This window comes from Anomaloglossus baeobatrachus, chromosome 1, assembly GCF_048569485.1.
Source record: "Anomaloglossus baeobatrachus isolate aAnoBae1 chromosome 1, aAnoBae1.hap1, whole genome shotgun sequence".
NCBI classification, from domain to species: Eukaryota; Metazoa; Chordata; class Amphibia; order Anura; family Aromobatidae; genus Anomaloglossus; species Anomaloglossus baeobatrachus.
The window spans coordinates 502,401,102-502,421,438 of record NC_134353.1 but is presented as its reverse complement, the minus strand read 5'-3'; the positions used below and the strand labels follow the sequence as shown (position 1 = coordinate 502,421,438).

Genomic DNA, 20,337 nt, shown 5'->3' with positions numbered 1-20,337 from the left:
GTTTTTGCCGCTTGCGGCATGCTACTGAGCATGCCCAGTGGCAAAAACCGCATGCGGCGGCCGGATGCGGTTTTTGCCGCATTGTGCCGCATCCGGCATCCATAGGGATGCATTGGGAAAAGCGCTGCATCGGCCGGATGCGGCGCGATGCGTTTTTTTTTTTTTTTTTTTTTGCCGCACAAAAAAACGTGCCAGGCAACTTTCCATCCGGCCGCCGCATCGGCTAAATCTGCCGCATGCGGCAAACACCGGATGGAACGCAAGGCCATGCGGCACAATGCGGCACTAATTAAAGTCTATGCAGGAAAAACGCGACCGGCAGCAAAAAAAACGTTGCGTTTTTCCTGCAAAGTGCCGGATTGTGCCGCATAGCAAAAACCGGAGGTGTGAAAGCAGCCTTAAATGAAAAAAAGAAAAAAAAAAAAAAAAGAGGCTGCTGAGTGTTGTGGTGCACACCTGTAACCCTAGCTATATTGGGAGGCTTGGACTGTTGTATCACTTGTGATTCTCAGTTCTGGTCCAGACTGGGCTATGTGGATCAGGTGGGTACTGTCCTCTGATGACTGAGGAAGGGTTGTGCCTGGTCAAAAAATCCCAAAACAAATCAAAGCACTGTTAAAAAAAAAACAAACAAAAAAACACATAATGTTACCACAAAAAGCTTAATATACCATTTTGACACTCTAGGTGTGATCAAAGATACATAGTCTATAATTATATCATTCCAGATGTTGTAAAGTGTAAATAAGCGAATCCCTCAGCACCAGAAAAGACTGCTGCTATTGTTCTGTTGTCAGCCTTTATACACAACTGAAAAACGTAGAACAGTACAACTGGATCTTAGCAGCAGTAAAAGGCAACAACTTCTGAGGACATAAATGTATACAAGGAGGATAGAAGTCTTTCATTTTGCCAAAGTAACCACATACCTCATAGTCAGAAACAATAGATAGTCATAGGCACTAGTGTGCAGATAAAAGATATTCTTTATTGAACAGACAATAGTGAAGTACAAGGCATGGATAATATAATAAATATAAGGATAGGTTACAAAGACATAGAGGGTGATTGGTTCCCCATATGTGGCTGCAAGCAATATCATACCAAATTAGTGAAATGTAGCTCACTGGTATGATCAGTGCTGGAAAGGGGTTAATAAAACATCATAGTGCAAACCTGAAAGGGTAACAGCTGAGCAGATCAGCGTACCAGCTAAAAAAGGTACATAATCAACACAGCACAAAACCAGGAACCAGTATAGAGCTTACAAGAGTAGCATGGAGGAGCATGCAGGCACACAAGGGGATAGTCCCAACACGTGTTTTGTGTGATGACTTCTTCAGGGGACTGTGACTTCAGTTCCCTGAAGAAGTCACCACACGAAACACGTGTTGGGACTATCCCCGTGTGTGCCTGCATGCTCCTCCATGCTACTCTTGTAAGCTCTATACTGGTTCCTGGTTTTGTGCTGTGTTGATTATGTACCTTTTTTAGCTGGTACGCTGATCTGCTCAGCTGTTACCCTTTCAGGTTTGCACTATGATGTTTTATTAACCCCTTTCCAGCACTGACCATACCAGTGAGCTACATTTCACTAATTTGGTATGATATTGCTTGCAGCCACATATGGGGAACCAATCGCCCTCTATGTCTTTGTAACCTCCTTATATTTATTATATTATCCATGCCTTGTACTTCACTATTGTCTGTTCAATAAAGAATATCTTTTATCTGCACACTAGTGCCTATGACTATCTATTGTTTCTGACTGAGGTGTGTGGTTACTTTGGCAAAATGAAAGACTTCTATCCTCCTTGTATACCTTTATACACAACTGTTATTGGTATAGAGAGGCTGCAACTATTATCCCTTGTTGTCAATCTTACAAGTCATAGAATAACTGTTATAATGTGGGAGAACTACTGCTTTTATTCTCTGTTGTCAGCTATTACTAAGGCTGCTTTCACACATCCGGCTTTTGCAATACGGCACAATCCGGCACTTTGCAGGAAAACCGCAACCGTTTTTTTTTGCTGCCGGTTGCGTTTTTCCTGCATAGACTTTAATGAGTGCCGCATTGTGCCTCATGGGCTTGCGTTCGGTCCGGTTTTTGCCGCATGCGGCAGATTTAGCCGATGCGGCGGCCGGATGGAACGTTCCCTGGCACGTTTTTTGCTCCGGCAAAAAAAACCGCATCGCGACGCATCCGGCCGATGCGGCGCTTTTCCCAATGCATCCCTATGGATGCCGGATGCGGCGCGATGCGGCAAAAACTGCATCCGGCCGCCGCATGCGGTTTTTGCCACTGCGCATGCTCAGTAGCATGCCGCATGCGGCAAAAACCGGACCGGCCGCATGTAAAAAACTTATGCAAAGGATGCGGTGTTTTCACCGCATCCGTTGCATAGGCTTCACAGCCGGATTGAGCCGCAGAGCTCAAACCGGATGTGTGAAAGCAGCCTAACCAAGAAAAGGCTGTTTTAATATGGGGGAACCACATCCACTATTCTCTATTGTCAACCTTAACAGGCTAGGTAAGGAAACTATTGTAATATGGAAACTAATGTCTATTGTTCTCTGTTCTCAGCCATACAAGCTGGGAAAAAAAGGGGTTAATTTTAGTAGAAGGAAACTGCATCTCTTACTCTTTGATTTTGGCTTATGTATGGAAGCACCAAGCCGCAAGGCTGAGTTGAGAGATATTGGCCGTGCTGAAGTCAGGGAAACACATAAACAATCCACTAGGAATGATGGGGGAACTTCAGATAAATCAGGCGGCTCTGAACAGGGTTCCAGAAAATTTTCACCTGCCTCTTCCTCAGCCTTGGATTCATCTTCCTCAGACGTGGACGGCAGACTATGCTTCCCATCCTCTAAGGTGACACCCCTAGTGGAAGCTGTCCACTCCACTATGGGGCTGGTGGATGATAAAGATCCTGACTCCACACAAGACCTCATGTTGGAGGCCTGGAATGCAGGTCCGTGGTACCTGGAAAGCTGCAGCAGGAGCTCTTTGCCCGGCGGTGGCAGGTACATGTGTAACAAGGTCCATAATGGTCTGGGTCCAACAATTAGAAGACTATCTTAAGGGTACCGTTTCTAGTAAGGACATTATTTCCTCAATTCCACGTATACAGGGGGCGGCGGACTTCTAGTGGATGCTTCCATCGACTCGCTCAAATTATCTGCAAAGGTAGCAGCTCTTTCCAATTCAGCCACAAGGGCCCTATAGTTGAAATGCTGGAAGGGAACAGACTATGCAGGATACCTTGTGAAGGAGACTTTTTGTTTGGATCACAACTGGATGACCTTCTGTCCAAAGTGGCAAACAATAAACAAGGATTTCCAGCTGTAAGAACTCCATTCCCTCGTAGCCGTCCGTTTCGGAGGAAGCAATTTTCCATAAAGAGCCTCCCAGAGACCAGAACTCCTGGAAGGATAGACGGAAGAGGTCCTCAGGATTATGTTTGATCCATCATCCTCTACCAAGCCACGAGGCCTTCAATGACTCCACCATCCCAGTGGGGGGAGGCTCTCCCTCTTCCTTGAGACTGGTTCCTCCAGCTCGTGGATTCTACAGATCGTTGCAAAAGGACTGACATTTCAACTGAACTCGCCCCCTCGGGGGTATTTTATTGTAACATCTATATGACAGGGAGAGAAAAGAATAGTGATCTCCATCCTAGAGCACTTAGGGTGGATCATAAATCAGGAAAAATCTAGAACACCAGCCTCAACCGTGTCGGTCTTTCTTGGGGCTGATCCTGGATTCAGTCGCTCAGAAGTCTTTTCTCCTGGAGGAGCAGATACTGAAGTCACAATCCCTGGTCACCTTGGCGATTGAAAAACCAGTCATGACCCTCAGACAAGCTATGTCTCTTGTGGGGACCCTCACATCCTGCATCCCCACGGTTCCTTGGGTTCACATAGATATGAGATCCCTTCAGACGGAGGTCCTGGTCTGACAGCAACAGTCAGGAGGCTTCTTGGATATGAGACTCCGCTTGGATCCAAAGGTGTTGCTTTCTCTGTCCTGGTGGCAGGACTTAACTCTATTGTCCGCAGGCGTGTCCGGGTGTCCCAACATCACGGATATCATCCCAACAGATGCAGGTCACTTAGACTGGGGAGCTTACCTGAGAACTCACCTGTTACAAGGACTATGGGACGATCATGTGAGGACTCAGTCCTCAAACTTCAGTGAACTAACTGCAATAAAATCAGTCAGGGATCATCCCATGACAATAGATGCAATGCCGATCCCCTGGTCACAGGGTCTTCTATATGCCTTTCCACCCCTGGTTCTTCCGGCGGTGCTCAGGAAGGTTCGGGAAGAAGAGGCCCTCATTATCCTCATAGCTCACTTCTGGCCAAAAAGAGCCTGGTTCTGTTGGCTCCAAAGACTGGCAATATCAGACCCTTGGATACTGCCGGACAGGACAGACCTACTAGTCCAGGGACCAATGTGCCAACCCAAGGCTCCTACCCTCCACTTGACAGCGTGGCATTTGAAAGGCGGCTGCTCCTAGCGCAGGGATTCTCCTGAGAATTTAGTAAAACTCTCCTTAAAAGTAGGAAGTCGGTCGCCACTGGTATTTAGGGAAGGGTCTGGTGAAAAATCCAGCAAGTTTCCTGGGCACAGATCGGGGATCCCCCTCTCTTCACGGCCATCCTGGAAATCCTTCAGTAAGGGTTGGATTGAACTTATCCACTAGCACCTTTTTGAAGGTACAAGTTTTGGCCCTAGGAGCCCCCTATAAACATAACCTCAGAGAATAGATGGATTAGCAGGTTAATTAAATCCTGTGCTAGAGCGACTCCTGTCCCTTCTCCTCGCATGCCTAACTGGGATTAAATCTTGTCCTTGATGCCCTTATAGACACCCCATTGAGCCCCTTTCAGATGTTCCTCCAAGACCCTGAAGGTGGTACTACTCATTGCTTGACGTCCGCTAGACGGGTAGGTGACGTACAGGCGCTCTCCATTGTCCATCCATATACCCAAATTTTGGTCGATTTAAGGTGGTATTGCGTACAGATCCCTCATAGCCTAAAGTGGTCAAGCCCTTCACAGGTCCCAGAAATTTATACTGCCTTCCATTGTGACCCTCCTTCCAATGATAAAGTGGACAGGCTCCATAGCTTGGATGTAAGACTTGCCCTTATAACCTACTTGGATAGGACCAGGGAATTGCGAGAATCTCAGGCTCTGTTTTTGTTATTTTACAGCCCCCGGACTTTCCCTAGAACGTATCTACAAGCACCTTGGCTAGGTTGGCCCGGGATGCTATGTCGCTGACCTACTCAGCTAAGGGGGTGCCAGTTCCCCTGCAAATTAGGGCCTTTCCACTGAGTCACTTTCTACTACTTGGGCTGAGCGGGCAGAGGTGTCTATTGATCATATATTCAGGGCCGCCACTTGGTCCTCTTCCTCTACCTTTTTCTGTCACTATAGACTTGACTTGTCCGCCACGGCCGACCCTTCTTGGTAGACGGGTATTACAGGCGGTGGTCCCTCCCTAAGGTGATTGGTCTCTAGAATCTCTCAGGTGGTGCTGTCATGGACGAAAGGGAAAAATCTTAATTACTTACCGGTAATGGGATTTTCAGAAGCCCATGACAGCACCCTTAGTTCCCCCCTCCCTATTCACTGGTTATGGGCACCCTTCGGGGAGTGTTAGAGTTAATGGTGTATTCCTTTTGGTGGTGGTGTGATTAACATTTTTGTTTGTGTTTTGTTGGTCCTCTCTGGCTCTGTAAACCTACTGATGTGGAGGAGAGGTACCGCCTTTTTATCAGTGGGTTTCCTGTCCTGATGTGGGCGGAACCTATCTCTCAGGTGGTGCTGTCATGGGCTTCTGAAAATCCCATTACCGGTAAGTAATTAAGATTTTTTTACATTCTACAGATCAGCCTGGGCACTTTTCTACAGTGTTCTAGAATTACTGGTGGTGACCGTAGCTTATAGGGGACAAATCTGGTGACGTGTTCCCTTTAGAAATGCTGTGTTGGAGATTTAGATATTATTTTTTTTCAGAACTTGATTGTTTAAAACACAACTTGGGTTGCTGAGTAGCATTAGGATGGTAATAGTAGAATAAAGTAAGTATTCTGCATTTAAGATGGCACCATTTTTGTCATTGTGAATTTTTATAAAGTGTCTCTTTTCTTGCTCACTTTTAAGTTGTCAGCTGTCATTGCACCAGTCAAGCCACCATGACAAGAAGTTTTACCAGTGTGACCAATGTGGAAAGGAACTGACTACTCTTAAGAAGTTGCATGACCATATTGCCTACCACTCTGATGACAGGCCACACAAATGCCATCTCTGTGACAAGGCATATAAAGTGAAAAGTATGTATAAGAGCCGTATTTACTTTCAGTCCCTTTTGGTTCATCTTTTCTATAGTAAAAATGTACATAATGTATTATACTATTTATTGGGATTTTCCGGACTTCAGGTAGATTTGTGAAGTTATTCTAATGACTGCAGACATAGGCAATTGAAAAACAAGTGGTTAACCACTGTCATAAGTGATGAACAGGCACACCCGATACTTTCTAGCAGATAAATTACACTTTATTGCAGTGGTGTTGTATTGTCAACAGCTCCAGTATAGCAAAGAATCGTTTATGCTTACAGCTAAAGAATGGATTAGCCAGCTGAGACCAATGGCTGGTTTAAAAAAAAAAAAACAAACCTCCAGGTACTTTACATGTGCAACTGAATGCAAAGCTTACTTAATTCTGAGACAGCCCTAAAAGGCCTTGGGTGGTGTCAAAGGAATCTGTTGGTTAAGGCTGCTTTCACACATCCAGTTTTTCCTGTGCGGCACAATCCGGCACTTTGCAGAAAAACCGCAACCGTTTTTTTTTTGCCGCCGGTTGGTTTTTTTTGCATAGACTTACATTAGTGCCGTATTGTGCCACATGGCCTTGCGTTCCGTCTGTTTTTTACCGCATGCGGCAGATTTAGGCGATGCGGCGGCCGGATGGAACATTGCCTGGCACGTTTTTTTCTCCGGCAAAAAAACCCGCATCGAGCCGCATCCGACCGATGCGGCGCGATTTGCAATGCATGCCTATGGACGCCGCATGCGGCGTCCTACGGCAGACACCGCATCCGGCCGCCGCATGTGGTTTTTTCCACTGCGCATGCTCAGTAGCCTGCCGCAAGCGGCAAAAACCGGATGGGTCGCAAGTCAAAAACTTATGCAAAGGATGTGGTTTTGTCACCGCATCCGTTGCATAGGTTTTAGAGGCGGATTGGCCGGCTCTGCTAAAACCGGAGGTGTGAAAGCAGCCTTACTTGGAAAACCTGATGTGTACTAAAATAAATACTTGTCCGTAGGAAAAGGTAGTAGGGCCGAATACTGGGGCCGAAGCAGAGAAGTAGGGCAGTCTTCACGATGTGAGAGTATCGGATGCCATATACTAATGATCCTCAGCTCAGGCTGTGCTGTGAGCGTGGTCAGAGTGTCCTGAGACCATGATTCGATCTTGCTATCTGATCACAGGTGCAGAGGAGTGGGGCAGAGCATTTTCTGCCTCATCTCTGCTGCCTTTCTCTGCGCATATCACACTGCACTTGGATGACATCAGAGTGCAGTCCGATGTTTCACACACACACCCATAGATTTGTATGGGTGCGAGTGAGCAGAGACTCTCAAACAATCGCAGCATGCTGCCATGTTTTTTCATTTTTTTTTTTGTCCTCCGTACAATTAGTGCTGAGGAAAAACTTCTGAGCTATGAGCTGCCTGATTCATTAACATTTGGCCGAGACTTTCTCACATTGCACTTGTGCGAGTCATACGCCATCGTGACACCGGCCTAAAGGTCCAGTCACACTAAGCAACTTACCAGCGATCCCAACAACGATAGGGATCGCTGGTAAGTTGCTAGGAGGTTGCTGGTGAGATGTCACACTGTGACGCTCCAGCGATCCCACCAGCAACCTGACCTGGCAGGGATCGCTGGAGCGTGGCTACACGAGTTGCTGGTGAGCTCACCAGTAACCAGTGACCAGCCCCCAGCGCCGCGTGGAAGATACTGTGCTTGGTAACTAAGGTAAATATCGGGTAACCAACCTGATATTTACCTTGGTTACCAGCGCCCGGAGCTACACGTGCAGAGAACAGGGAGCAGCGCACACTCAGCGCTGGCTCCCTGCTCTCCTAGTTACAGCACACATCGGGTTAATTACCCGATGTGTGCTGCAGCTAAATGTGCACAGAGCAGGGAGCAGCGCACAATGCTTAGCGCTGGCTCCCTGCTCTCCTAGCTACAGCACACATCGGGTTAATTAACTGATGTGTGCTGCAGCTACATGTGCACAGAGCAGGAGCCGGCACTGACAGTGAGAGCGGCGGAGGCTGGTAACAAAGGTAAATATCGGGTAACCAAGGACAGGGCTTCTTGGTTACCCGATATTTACATTGGTTACCAGCCTCTGCAGAAGCCGGCTCCTGCTGCCTGCACATTTAGTTATCGCTCTGTCGCTGTCACACACAGCGATCTGTGCTTCACAGCGGGAGAGCAACAACTAAAAAATGGCCCAGGACATTCAGCAACAACCAACGACCTCACAGCAGGGGCCAGGTTGTTGCTGGATGTCACACACAGCAACATCGCTAGCAACATCACAAAAGTTGTTCCTTATCAGCGATGTTGCTTAGTGTGACGGGGCCTTAACAGTGTGTCTGCAGAAATTTACCGCAAACTCAGAAAACTCCCTTTAAATCTGCATTATTTTACTGTACTCATCTTTTACTAAATTCCAATGTTTTAAGCAAGATTGTTCTGTTAGATCCATTTCAGAGGTTGGCATAATTTCTTGAGTATTGTTAGCAATGCCTCAGTTTCTACTGTTAGACTTTCGTCCATCGCCTTGCGGGAATGGTAATTGGCTTTTGATTAAATCATTTATAGTTTTTGTGACTAGAAAATAAATATTAGCCATACATGTATTTAAAGAGAACCAACCAGCAGGATTTTCATGTGTAGAGTAAAGCCACGCTATACTGGCACTAGGATGCTGAATACCTTCTGCCCACCCCCAAGATTAGCTCCCTGCAGGCTACCGCACCCAGAAAACGAGCTGCATGCTTCAGAGGAGACCGGTGAGTTGATTTTGGGGGCGGTCTCCACTTCAGTTGTGACCATGCACGCTCCTGTGGTCTTAACAAGACCTGAGGATGTGAGCTTGCATGTACACCCTCGCATTGCGCATCCATTAGTCCAATGAAGGAAGACAGTCTTCACAAAGATAGCGCTATCTCCGGCGCCATGTGCAGGCGCCAACTCAGACACCATCTTGTGAAGAGTTTGCTGGAATACTGATAAATGCTAATGAGCAGGCACCAGAATTAAAGTCTATGACGGCAACAGGGGGAGGAAGGTCAGGCAGTCAGATAGGGGTGGGAATAGATAGCAAAACCGACCCCCATATTTCCGCCCCTGTTGCACCTGTCAATCAAATAACAGAGCACTGCTGCAACTTTTTCAATTCAGTAATAAAACCTCCAATCTCAGAACTGAAGGTCTGCCTGGACTCTGCATCCTAGCGCCAGTATAGCACTGGCTTTACTTTATATATGAAAATTCTACTGGATGGTTCTCTTTAAATTCTCCAACTTTATAAAATTAGTTTAATCCAGAGGTTCAAATGTGCTAAACCTTTTATTTGTGCATGGTCCAATTAAGTTACCAGTGTTTGATTTTCTTGCTAAATGAGTTCCTATTGGTCCTTTCCTTGTTTTTAGCAATTTTAGGGAGGCTCAAGTGTGTGTCCCTATTGTCATGAAAAAATAAGTAAATAAAAAAAATTTGCATAGCGTCCTCCCATATTATGATATCCAGCACGCATATGGTTACAGGCACCCAGCCATGTCCTTAACTTGGCTGTGTATTAAAATAAGAGGAACCGCATGCGGCTTTTTTATTTATTTTTTTTAAATATTTAAAAACCCGGCGTGCAGTTGTTCCCAATTTTGATACCCAGCCACGAGCTGGGAGCTGCCATTGTCAGTGTGGGGAGGCCCATGGGTCTTGTTTTCTTTCTGGATGAGTTGATGTTTTTATTGGTAGCATTTTCGGGTATATAATTTTTTGATCATTTTCTATTCAAATATTTGGGATGGAGAATTAACAAAAACCAGCAATTGTTTTTAGGGGGAGCATTTTTATGCTGTTCACCCTGTGGTGTTAGGACAGCTTTATTCTTCAGGTCGGTATGATTACAGTGATAACACATTTATCTATATAATTTATTTTTTTATATTTTGCCACTTTTTACAGAATAAAAACAATTTTATAGAAAAAGTATTGTTTTTGCATTTCTGTATTCTGAGAGCTATAGCGTTTTTATTTTTCCTTTGATGGAGCTATATGGCAGATTGTTTTTAGAGAGACAAGATGGCAGTTTTAGCCACACCATTTTTATGTACATTCAGGTTTTTTTGTATCTTGTTTTATTTTGGCGCTATGATGAAAAAGCATAGTTTTTGCCACATTTTTATTTTTTACCATGTTAACTGCAGGGGTTAAATAGCCTGACCATTTTATATTAATAATAATAATAATAATAATAATATAATATTATTATTTTATTTATTTTGTGAGGGGGATTTTAAAGTTTGCAATTTATTTTATTTTTAACTTTGTCCTTTTATGGGACTTTAACTTTTATTCGTTTGATCATTGTTCTCATGCATTATAATGGACATGTATTGCAATGTATCAGATCTGTTAGATTCATTGACAGAATGTCTGTAAAGCGGGCTTTACACGCTACAATAAATCTTACGATGTGTCGGCGGGGTCACTGCGTAAGTGACGCACATCCGGTATTGTAAGTAATATTGTAGTGTGTGACAGGTATGTGCGATTGCGATTGAATGAAAAACCGTTCATCGCATGTACGTCGTTCAAAAGCTAAAAATTGTACGTCGGATTGTTCAATGTTCCCGAGGCAGCACACATCGCATTGTGTGACACCCCGGGAACGATGAACAGATCTTACCTGCGTCCCACGGCTCCCGCCGGCTATGCGGAAGGAAGGAGGTGGGCGGAATGTTTACGTCCCGCTCATCTCCGCCCCTCCGCTTCTATTGGCCGGCTGCCACGTGAAGTCGATGTGACGCCGAACGTCCCTCCCACTCCAGGAAGTGGATGTTCGCCGCCCACATCGAGGTCGTATGGAAAGGTAAGTACGTGTGACGAGAAATAATCGTTTCTGCGACACGGTCAACAAATTGAATGTGCCGCACATACGATGGGGGCGGTTACGATCGCATACGATAGCGTATGCGTAATTGTACCGTGTAAAGCAGGCTTTAGACCCAGCCACAGTCAGGATCTAGTTAGTTTTTCTGTTGCCACAACATTGTAATAAGGTGAAATAAGAGGCGATCAAGACATCACATCTGCACCAAAATGGTATAATTACTGTAATAACTTCACCTCAAGACGCAAAAAATAAGCCATCACTTAGCCCAAGATCCCGAAAAATGAGAACTTTAGAGGTCTTAGAAAATGGCGACAAAAGCACCAATTTTTTTTTAAATCACTACTCAGATTAAAGAAAAAAAACCATAAATTTTTATGAACTCATACTGAGCTGGGAAATCATATTGCTATGTCAGTTTTACCATATAGTGAACATTGTAAATAAAGAAAAGAAAAAAAAACAAAAAACATAGTGGGATTTCAAATCTTTTGCAATTTCGCCGCACTTAGAATATTTTCCCTGTTTTCCAGTACACTATGTGGCAGAATGAATGGTGTCGTTCAAAAGTACAACTCATCCTGCAAAAAAACAAGCCCTCATATGGCTACCGTATGATTGATAGAAAAATACAAAAGTTATGACTATTGGAAGAGGGAGAGGAAAAACAAAAATGGAAAATCACCAAGTGGTGAAGGGGTTAAAGGCATGAACATTCACTGTTCAAAAATTGTAAAATTTAAAAAATAATTGTCAAATTTTCGGTTTTTTTAATAAACATAAATCACATCAACCAAACTTTACCAATAACATGAAGTGCAATGTCACGAAAAGACAATCTCAGAATCACTGGAATATATTGAAGTGTTCGAGTTATTACCACATAAAGTGACACTGGTCAAAATTGTAATATTTGGTATGGTCAGGAAGGTGAAAATAGGTGAAAGAGTGAGGGCATTGTACAAAAATATCCCGCGAAACATTTAGGAATTGCAATAATTTTTCAACAAAGAAAGCTCCTCCTTTCAGGGGCTAAGAAGTAATTGGAGAAAGTAACTTTACCATAAGGGTGCATGCCCACGATCAGGGTTTGCAGTGTTTTGGACGCAGCATGCTTTAGCTGCGTCCAAAATGCTGTGGTGTACAGTACAAGCATAATCGACAGGATTTCTAGAAATCCTGTGCCCACTGTGCTTGTTTTTTCAACAGCAAACACTGACCTGCGGTGCGTGTTTCCAGACCGCAGCAGGTTAATTGTTTGCTGCGGAATTGCTGCCGTCCTCTGTAGGGAGAACACAAGGAAGAGACCACAGCGCACTGAACCCTGATTGTGGGTACAAGCAACTGCAGTCTCCTGTGTTCTCCTGCGGCGCAGACATGCGACCCTGCAGGTCAGTACTCACTTCATTCTGAACGCAGCAAGTTCTGATCGTGGGCACATACCTTAAATATTCTTTTTTTAATACTTTGTAGAGTGTCTTTTCAGGTAATGACTGCCTGAAGTCTGCAAACCATGGATGTCACCAAAAGTTGGGTTTCCTTCTTCGTGATGTGTTGGCGGCCTTTGCTGCAGCTGACTCCAATTGTTACTTGTTTGTGAGGTTTTCTGCCTTAAGTTCTGTTTTAACCCCATCACCACCTTGTAATTTTTCTTTTTTGCACTCTCATTTTTTCATCCCCTTCTTCCAAGAGCCATAAGGTTTTTGTTTTTTTTCCCATCCACTTAAAGGGAGGGTGCCATCAAAATAATATTTTTTAAAAAAATAACTGAAAAAAGTTTTGTTTAAATATTATCATTTGTTTTTTGTTGAGCAAGATATAAAAAATAATTTAAAAAGTTTGATATTTTCCACTCTTAAACACTAGTGGGAGCAGCTGCTGAAAACCTAGTGTGCAACTAGCTCACATTACAACTGCAGTAAAAGTGGGCGGAATCTGCTCTCATGTGTGTGATGTCACACCTCCCCTTCTTGGTGTTTGCAAAAGGATAGGAGAGGTTGAAGTTTAGGATCAAAGTGCAGAGCCATTTTGTTGGTGACTGCAAAGTGATCCTGAACTGCTGGCATAGTGCTTCACTGCATACTGTGCCCCATATACTCTGCCACTATATTACGGTGCCCCCATATGACTGTGCAACATATGACTTTGCCTCCATATACTGTGCATCATATTACTGTGCCACCATATTACTGTGCCCCCATATACTGTGCCACCCCACAGCTTGATCGCAGCGTGACATCTATAGTCGATTGCTAAATGGTAAAACTGCACACTGATGGCTTGCATAGAGCACTGTTCACACATGAAGATGCACAAACACAAGCCCGCAGCCTATTAGGAGACGTCCATACTATTAGATCAGGCGGGCTGCTAAATTGTACTCAATCTGTGCACCATACAGGGACAGGACTCTAATATGCAAGGCCTGACAGAAAGGGGCCTGGCTGCATCCTGTACATCTTGTACTATCGACCCCTTTCTAATAGTATGGGCGTCACCTAATAGGCTGCGGGCTTGTGTTTGTGCATCTGCATGTGTGAACAGTGCTCTATGCAAGCCATCAGTATGCAGTTTTACCATTTAGAAATCGCCCCCTCCATGTTTTGTAAGTGTGTGTGTGATTTGCTCCTCCTGCACCTGTGATGCCTCCACTTATTGGGGGTTTAGCTGCATCCTGCTGGAGTATTAGTTTTTGGCCTGGGCGGTTTACAACTGCTGCCTTTCTTTGCTGTAAGTCATTGTCCATCAGTGCTGTGAATTGCTGCCCAATCATCCTTACTTTCTGCCAAGGTTCAACAAAATGCAGTATCTCCCCTAAAAAAAATTGTTTAAAAGAACAGAGAGTCCTCAGTGGTTGATACCTTTTAATGGCTAACTGAAAAGATGGTAATAATTGCAAGCTTTCGAGACTACTCAGGTCTCTTCATCAGGCATCATACCATGCCTGATGAAGAGACCTGAGTAGTCTCGAAAGCTTGCAATTATTACCATCTTTTCAGTTAGCCATTAAAAGGTATCAACCACTGAGGACTCTCTGTTCTTTTAAACAATTTTTTTTATCTCTACTGGCTAACACGGTACAAAGATATATTTTACTTGTATCTCCCCTATACACTTCAGGTTTCAACTGGCTACTTCGATTTTCAGTCACATCATTAATAAACACTAATGATCCATTGCCATTGGAAGCTATGCGTCTCCTTGCCATCACACTTCCTCCACCATCTTTTATAGAGGGTATAGTGTCCTTTGGATCATGAGACGTTCAAAGCTTTCTCCATATTTTCTTCTCATCATTCTGGTACAGTTTGATCTTTGTTTCATCTGTCCAAAGAATGCTTTTCTATTACTTGGTTGACTTCTTCAGATGTTTTTTGGTCCAATCTTACCTTTCTAATTTTAAGGCTGATTAAAGGTTTGAACTTTATGGCAAATGCTCATGTAGTTTTCTTTAGACTTACAAGCTAAAACACCTAACTCCTGGAGACTTGGGTGAATGTTGTAAAGGGGATTTTCTTCAGCATGGAAAGGATTTTGCATTCATCCACCACTGTTGTCTTCTGTGGACTTCCAGGCATTTTTTATGTTCCCAAGCAAACCAGTGTGCCCTTTTTTGCAGAAGAATGTACCAAGCTGTTGATTTGGCCACTCTTAATATTTCTGCTATCTCTCTGGTAGATTTAAATAATTTTTAACAAGCCTTAGGGTTGAAAAGCAAGAAATCTACCAGAGAGATAGCAGAAATATATATAAACAAAAAATGTGTGGGGTCCCCCCCAATTTTGATACACAGCCATAATAAAGTCGACAGCTGGGAGACGGTATTCTCAATTCTCAGGCTGGGCAGACCCAGCCTAAAAATAGCAGCCTGCAGCCGCCCAGGATTGTCGCATCCATTAGATGTGACAATCTCAGAACTTTAATCAGCTCCTCCCGATTGCCCTGGTGCAGTGACAATGGAGACAATCAAGGGTTAATAAGAGCACACAGCTGCCACTAAGCCCTAGATTAGCAATGGAAAGCGTCTGAGACAACCCCCCATTACTAATCTGTAAGTGAAAAGAAATAAACAAACACCAAAAAAGTCCTTTATTTGCAATAAATCAAAAAAAACACCTGCTTTCACCCCTTTAACCCTTAACACCCAGGTCCGACGTAATCCACACAAGGTCCCATGACGATTCCAGCTCTGCTAAATATTTAAAAAAAAAAACATGCGGTCTCTCTTTAATGTGCATAGCTGGGGGCTGCTGCAGCCTGTAGCTGTATGCTTTATCTATGCTGGGAATCATAATATGGAGGGACCCTATGCCAAATTTTTTTATTTATTTTTACATCACTCTAGATGCAGACACAGCGTGTGTGATTGGTTGCAGTCAGACACTCTATCACACAGGCTGGGGGCGTGTCTGACTTCAACCAGTCAGACGCCGGGACTGCTGGTGGGCAAGAAAAGCGGTGCATATGCATGAAGCTAATGAGCGGCCCCGGAAGCTGTATACAGCTGCGGGAGACCAGCTAGTGGTCAAAATAACACTTGGAAAAAAAACCTTTGCACTATAGGAGCTTTTCCTCCTTAACCCCATATCTCATCAATTAATTTTCATTTTTGTGCTTTAGGGCTTGTGCGCACACTGCGTTTTTTACCGCTGTTTTGCTGCATGTTTTGCTGCGGAAGTAATGTGCATGTCACTTCTTTTCTGCAAGTCCCTGCGTTTTGGAGGGCTGGCAGATCACCCGCTGACTCTGGGTTGGTGGAGGATTGATCCCCAGTATCTGGCCAGGTGCTACTCATATAAAGTTTATGGGGAACACAATCTGGCGCAAAAGGGTAAGAGCAAGCGCTTCATACTCATCGATCACCAGTCGGCTGTCACACTGCTTCCGCGGCAGCTCTCTCATCTTCCAGAGACGGACGCTCATTAGTCTCATAACATATTCACGCCTTCCCTGCTCACCTGTGGCTGTGATTGGTTGCAGTCAGACCCGCCCCCACGCTGAGTGACAGCTGTCTGACTGCAACCAATCACAGACGCCGGTGGGCGGGTCTATAGCGTACAGTAAAATAAATTAAAAAACACTGCGTTTGCCCCCCCAACTTTGATAACCAGCCAGGATAAAGCCTCACAGCTGGGGGCTGGTATTCTCAGGTTGGGAAGCCCTTTAGCCTAAAAATATCAGCCAGCAGCCCTCCGGAATTGCCGCATCCATTAGATGCGACAGTCCCGGGACTTCCCGTTGCCCTGGTGTGGTGGCATTTGGGGTAATAAGGAGTTAATGGCAGCCCATAGCTGCCACTAAGTCCTAGTTTAGTGATGGCAGGCGTCTGAGACAAACCCCTCATCACTAAACTGGAAGTGAAAGTAAATAGACACAAACACCCCAAAAATCCTTTATTTGAAATAAAAGACAAAAAAGCCCCCTCTTTCACCACTTCATTAACCCCACCAATAACTCCCCTCCAGGTCCGACGTAATCCACACAAGGTCCCACGACGCTTCCAGCTCTGCTACACCTGACACTCACAGCGAGCGTCGTAGACCATGACTGCTCATTGTGAGGGTCAGGCCGCAAGGGAAGTGAGCCGCGCGAGATCAGCGATGACTTCACACATGTACTTTGCGGTGACAGGTGGAGGACTTCAGCTGTCACTGCACATCAGCTGACTGAAGTCACTGCTGATCTTATACTCCCCTTCTCCAGCGAGGCTGCCTCCGGACACTGTTCTCCTGCTTCCAGGCCGGCTCATGCATATGCAGTTATGTACTGCACAGCCAACCCGTAAGTAGCAGAGCGCTGGAGACAGCCACACGGAACACAGCATCGCGGGAGACTTCAGCACCACGGACAGAAGGAGCGGGGACAGGTGAGTATCTCCCTGTGCTATCAAAATAACGCAGGGACACACCGCAGCAAAACCACAGCAAATCCCCAGCAAATTCACGTTTTTTTACCGCAGGTGCAGTAATCTTTCAGAGGATGCGGAATTTTCTTAAGAAAATTCCATTTTCTAGAGCGCACAGGGCCTTAGGGTTTAGTGTGTTTCTGCACCTTCTTCCAACAGCCATAATGTTTGATGTTATGTTGACCTAACCTTATCTGGCTTAATAATAATAAATGTATTATTATTTTTTATGAGAAGAGCTCTGGTTTTGAATGGCACAATTTAATGTACTGGAAAACAGAGAAAAAATTCAAATATGATGAAATTGCATAAAACTAATTCCGCCATTGTTTTTTTTTTTTTTTTTTGTTATTACATGGCCTGGTAAATATTACCTGATATTTGATTGTTCAGATCCGTATGATCTGGCAATACCAAACTTGCATAGGATTTTTTTTCTATCTTAGCAGATAAAAGCAAAACCTAAATTTGTAAGGAAAGAAAAATTGGTCCACATTTTATTACACCTGTTGCATTTTTTTTTTCTTCATTGAGTTAAGTGAAGGCTTATTTTTTGCTGGGAAAGCCGATTTTATTATTGATGCCGTTTTTGCTTTTATAGCATTTTACCGTAGAGGATAAATAATTTCAGATTTTCTGGGATCGGTCTTTTATAGACAAGGCAATACTGAATATTTTAGTGTGTTTTTTTTTAAATTATCTTTTATTTTTAATGAATACAAAGAAGTTGAAGAAGTTTCTATTCTAAGTCTATTTCTAAGTGTCAATTCTTTCTTTGTTTGTTTTTGCAGTTTTTCACCAATTCAAATTAATACGGGAAAAACGCATCAAAAACGTTTGCTTTTTATGAAGCGGCTTTCATGCCAAAAGCTGTTTTGTTGCAGAATTTTCAAATAATGGTTGAATATATCCCTAGACTACTGATTAAGAAATGTGGGAGTCCTGGAAGTAGAACTTGCACCTAAAACATATGCAATTTATACTTTTTACATGCCATAAAGGTCTCAGAAGGTAATACCTCTTTAATGCAGCACTGTGGAGTAGTCAAATATGACCGTGTAGCCATTGGACTAAGAAAGATTGTGCACCCCTGCTTTCTGACAATGCTGCCTGGCAGGCTTCTAATACATTGAGCATGCACAAGGTCTTCCAGTAAGATAATTGTCTGTCAATAATTATGTTGGGGCACATAAGGACTCCTAAATGGTTCCAGTTATGGTTATGTTAAACTGTTAGGCCTAAGGGCAGCGTCACACGCTATGATATATCGGGCGATATATCGTCGGGGTCACGGGGTTTGTGACGCACATCCGGCATCATTAGACTTATCGTAGCGTTAGACAGCTACGAACGACTGTGACCGAGCAAAAATACTCACCTTATCCTTGCTCGTTGACACGTCGCTCATTTTCAAAATGTCGGTCCTCCGTCTGTGCTCCGTTTGTTCATCGTTCCCAAGGCAGCACACATTGCTCCTTGTGACACCCCGGGAACGACGAACACAGCTTACATGTGTCCCGCCGGTAATGCGGAAGGAAGGAGGTGGGTGGGATGTTACGTCCCGCTCATCTCCGCCCCTCTGCTTCTATTGGCTGGCCGCTGTGTGACGTCGCTGTGACGCCGAACGTCCCTTCCGCTTCAGGAAGAGTATGTTCGCTGTCCACAGCGACGTCATTAGGGAGGTAAGTGCGTGTGACGGGGTTAACGACTTTGTGCGCCACGGGCAACTAATTGCCCGTGACGCACATACGATGGGTGCAGGTACGAACGCTCGTGCGATCGCACTATAGATCGTACCGTGTGACGCCGGATTAAGACACATGGCATGAAAATAGGAGCGAGTGACCAATATTAGCCTTCTACTTGGACCAATATTAGCCTGTGTGTCCGCACACCTGAGCGATTATTTTCTCGGCCCCCATCGGACCGAGAAAACAATCGCAGCATGCTGCGATTGTAATGCGAGACTCTTTCTCTCGCACCCATTCAAGTCTATGGGGCGAGAGAAAAATCACACTGCACTCACAGTACACCGGTGTACCGCGAGTGCAGGGCGAGAATGGCAATAGCCGGCTACGGGGGAGAGAGGGAGATAAATCCCTCCCTCTCCTCTCCTCAGTGCCGGCCCGACCTCCACAGGTGAGGTCCGATCGCATGATCGGACCTCAGTCCCAGTGACACTCGCATGACACTCGGCTCCCGCTGTGCTGCCAGCGTCAGTGTCATGCGAGGATTGCATTAGTCCCCGTGTGGCCCCGGCCTTAATGTAAGAATTATGGACCAAGGCATACCTAGAAATTGTGGTGCCCCATAGCAAGAGTTCTAATTGGGGACCTTCCCCCAAAAAAGATAAATAAATTCAAAAATATTTGTCTGGATCACATAAGAACATATCGCACAACTTTACTGCTCTTACAAAGTAATTTTCCTCCTATTGAATCCCCTAAATTCTGCCGACAAAAGTGTCCTAATAAATATTGTATGACAGTGCCCTTCACACGCACAGTATGATGACCCTTATGTACCCACAATCAACTATCCTGGCAAACTATGATGACCCCCAACACAGTATGATCCCCATCTGTGACCCTCCATGCACTATAATGGGTCTACTTACAGTACAATGGCCCGCATGATAAAGTGGATTTTGGGGCATCCACGATTTTTTTTCAGGCATCCTGATAAACCTGGAAAGCAGGTGAGACTCGTTGAGGTTGTATGGTGGAATTAAACTTCTGAAGGGAAGTACCCATTTACATTTTGAGTTTCTGAAGTCTGTGTGCATTGGCACTTTTGAGTGAATCCATGTCTAGTATCAGTGGTTGTTATATCACAATTGTGGATCAGTGTTGTTGGATATATTGATTTGCACATGGCTCATTTGACTTTGGTTATGATTAGTTCTTTATTGTTACTAACTATTGTGCCAAACCTCAGAAACCAATTGGAAAAATAGTTGAATGTAGCCAATCTTTTACACCATTGTTTATTGGTATTGTATTATCATGGTGATGTAGGGATATCCTAGGGATATAACAGGGAAAGCCAACGCGGGGGCGCCATTTTGCGCTTATCAAGGGTGCCAACCTTTGCGGCCAGGTAGGGCACATTTCCTAGGGAGTATAATAGCAGGTCTGCTAAGCAGAAAATGTAATGCCCAATAGTCCAGAAAATAACAGAAATGCAGCAGGGACTAAAACTTAACT

General features: G+C 44.5%; 1 protein-coding gene across 1 annotated transcript in view; it reads left to right on the top strand.

The window, feature by feature from the left end:
• The window catches only part of LOC142295551 (uncharacterized), a 98,319-nt gene that overhangs the window by 41,908 nt on the left and 36,074 nt on the right, over positions 1-20,337 (top strand). Inside the window, exon 3 of the mRNA XM_075338665.1 lies at positions 6,184-6,353. Coding sequence (XP_075194780.1) covers positions 6,184-6,353 — 170 coding nt within the window. The remainder of the gene's footprint in view (positions 1-6,183; positions 6,354-20,337) is intronic.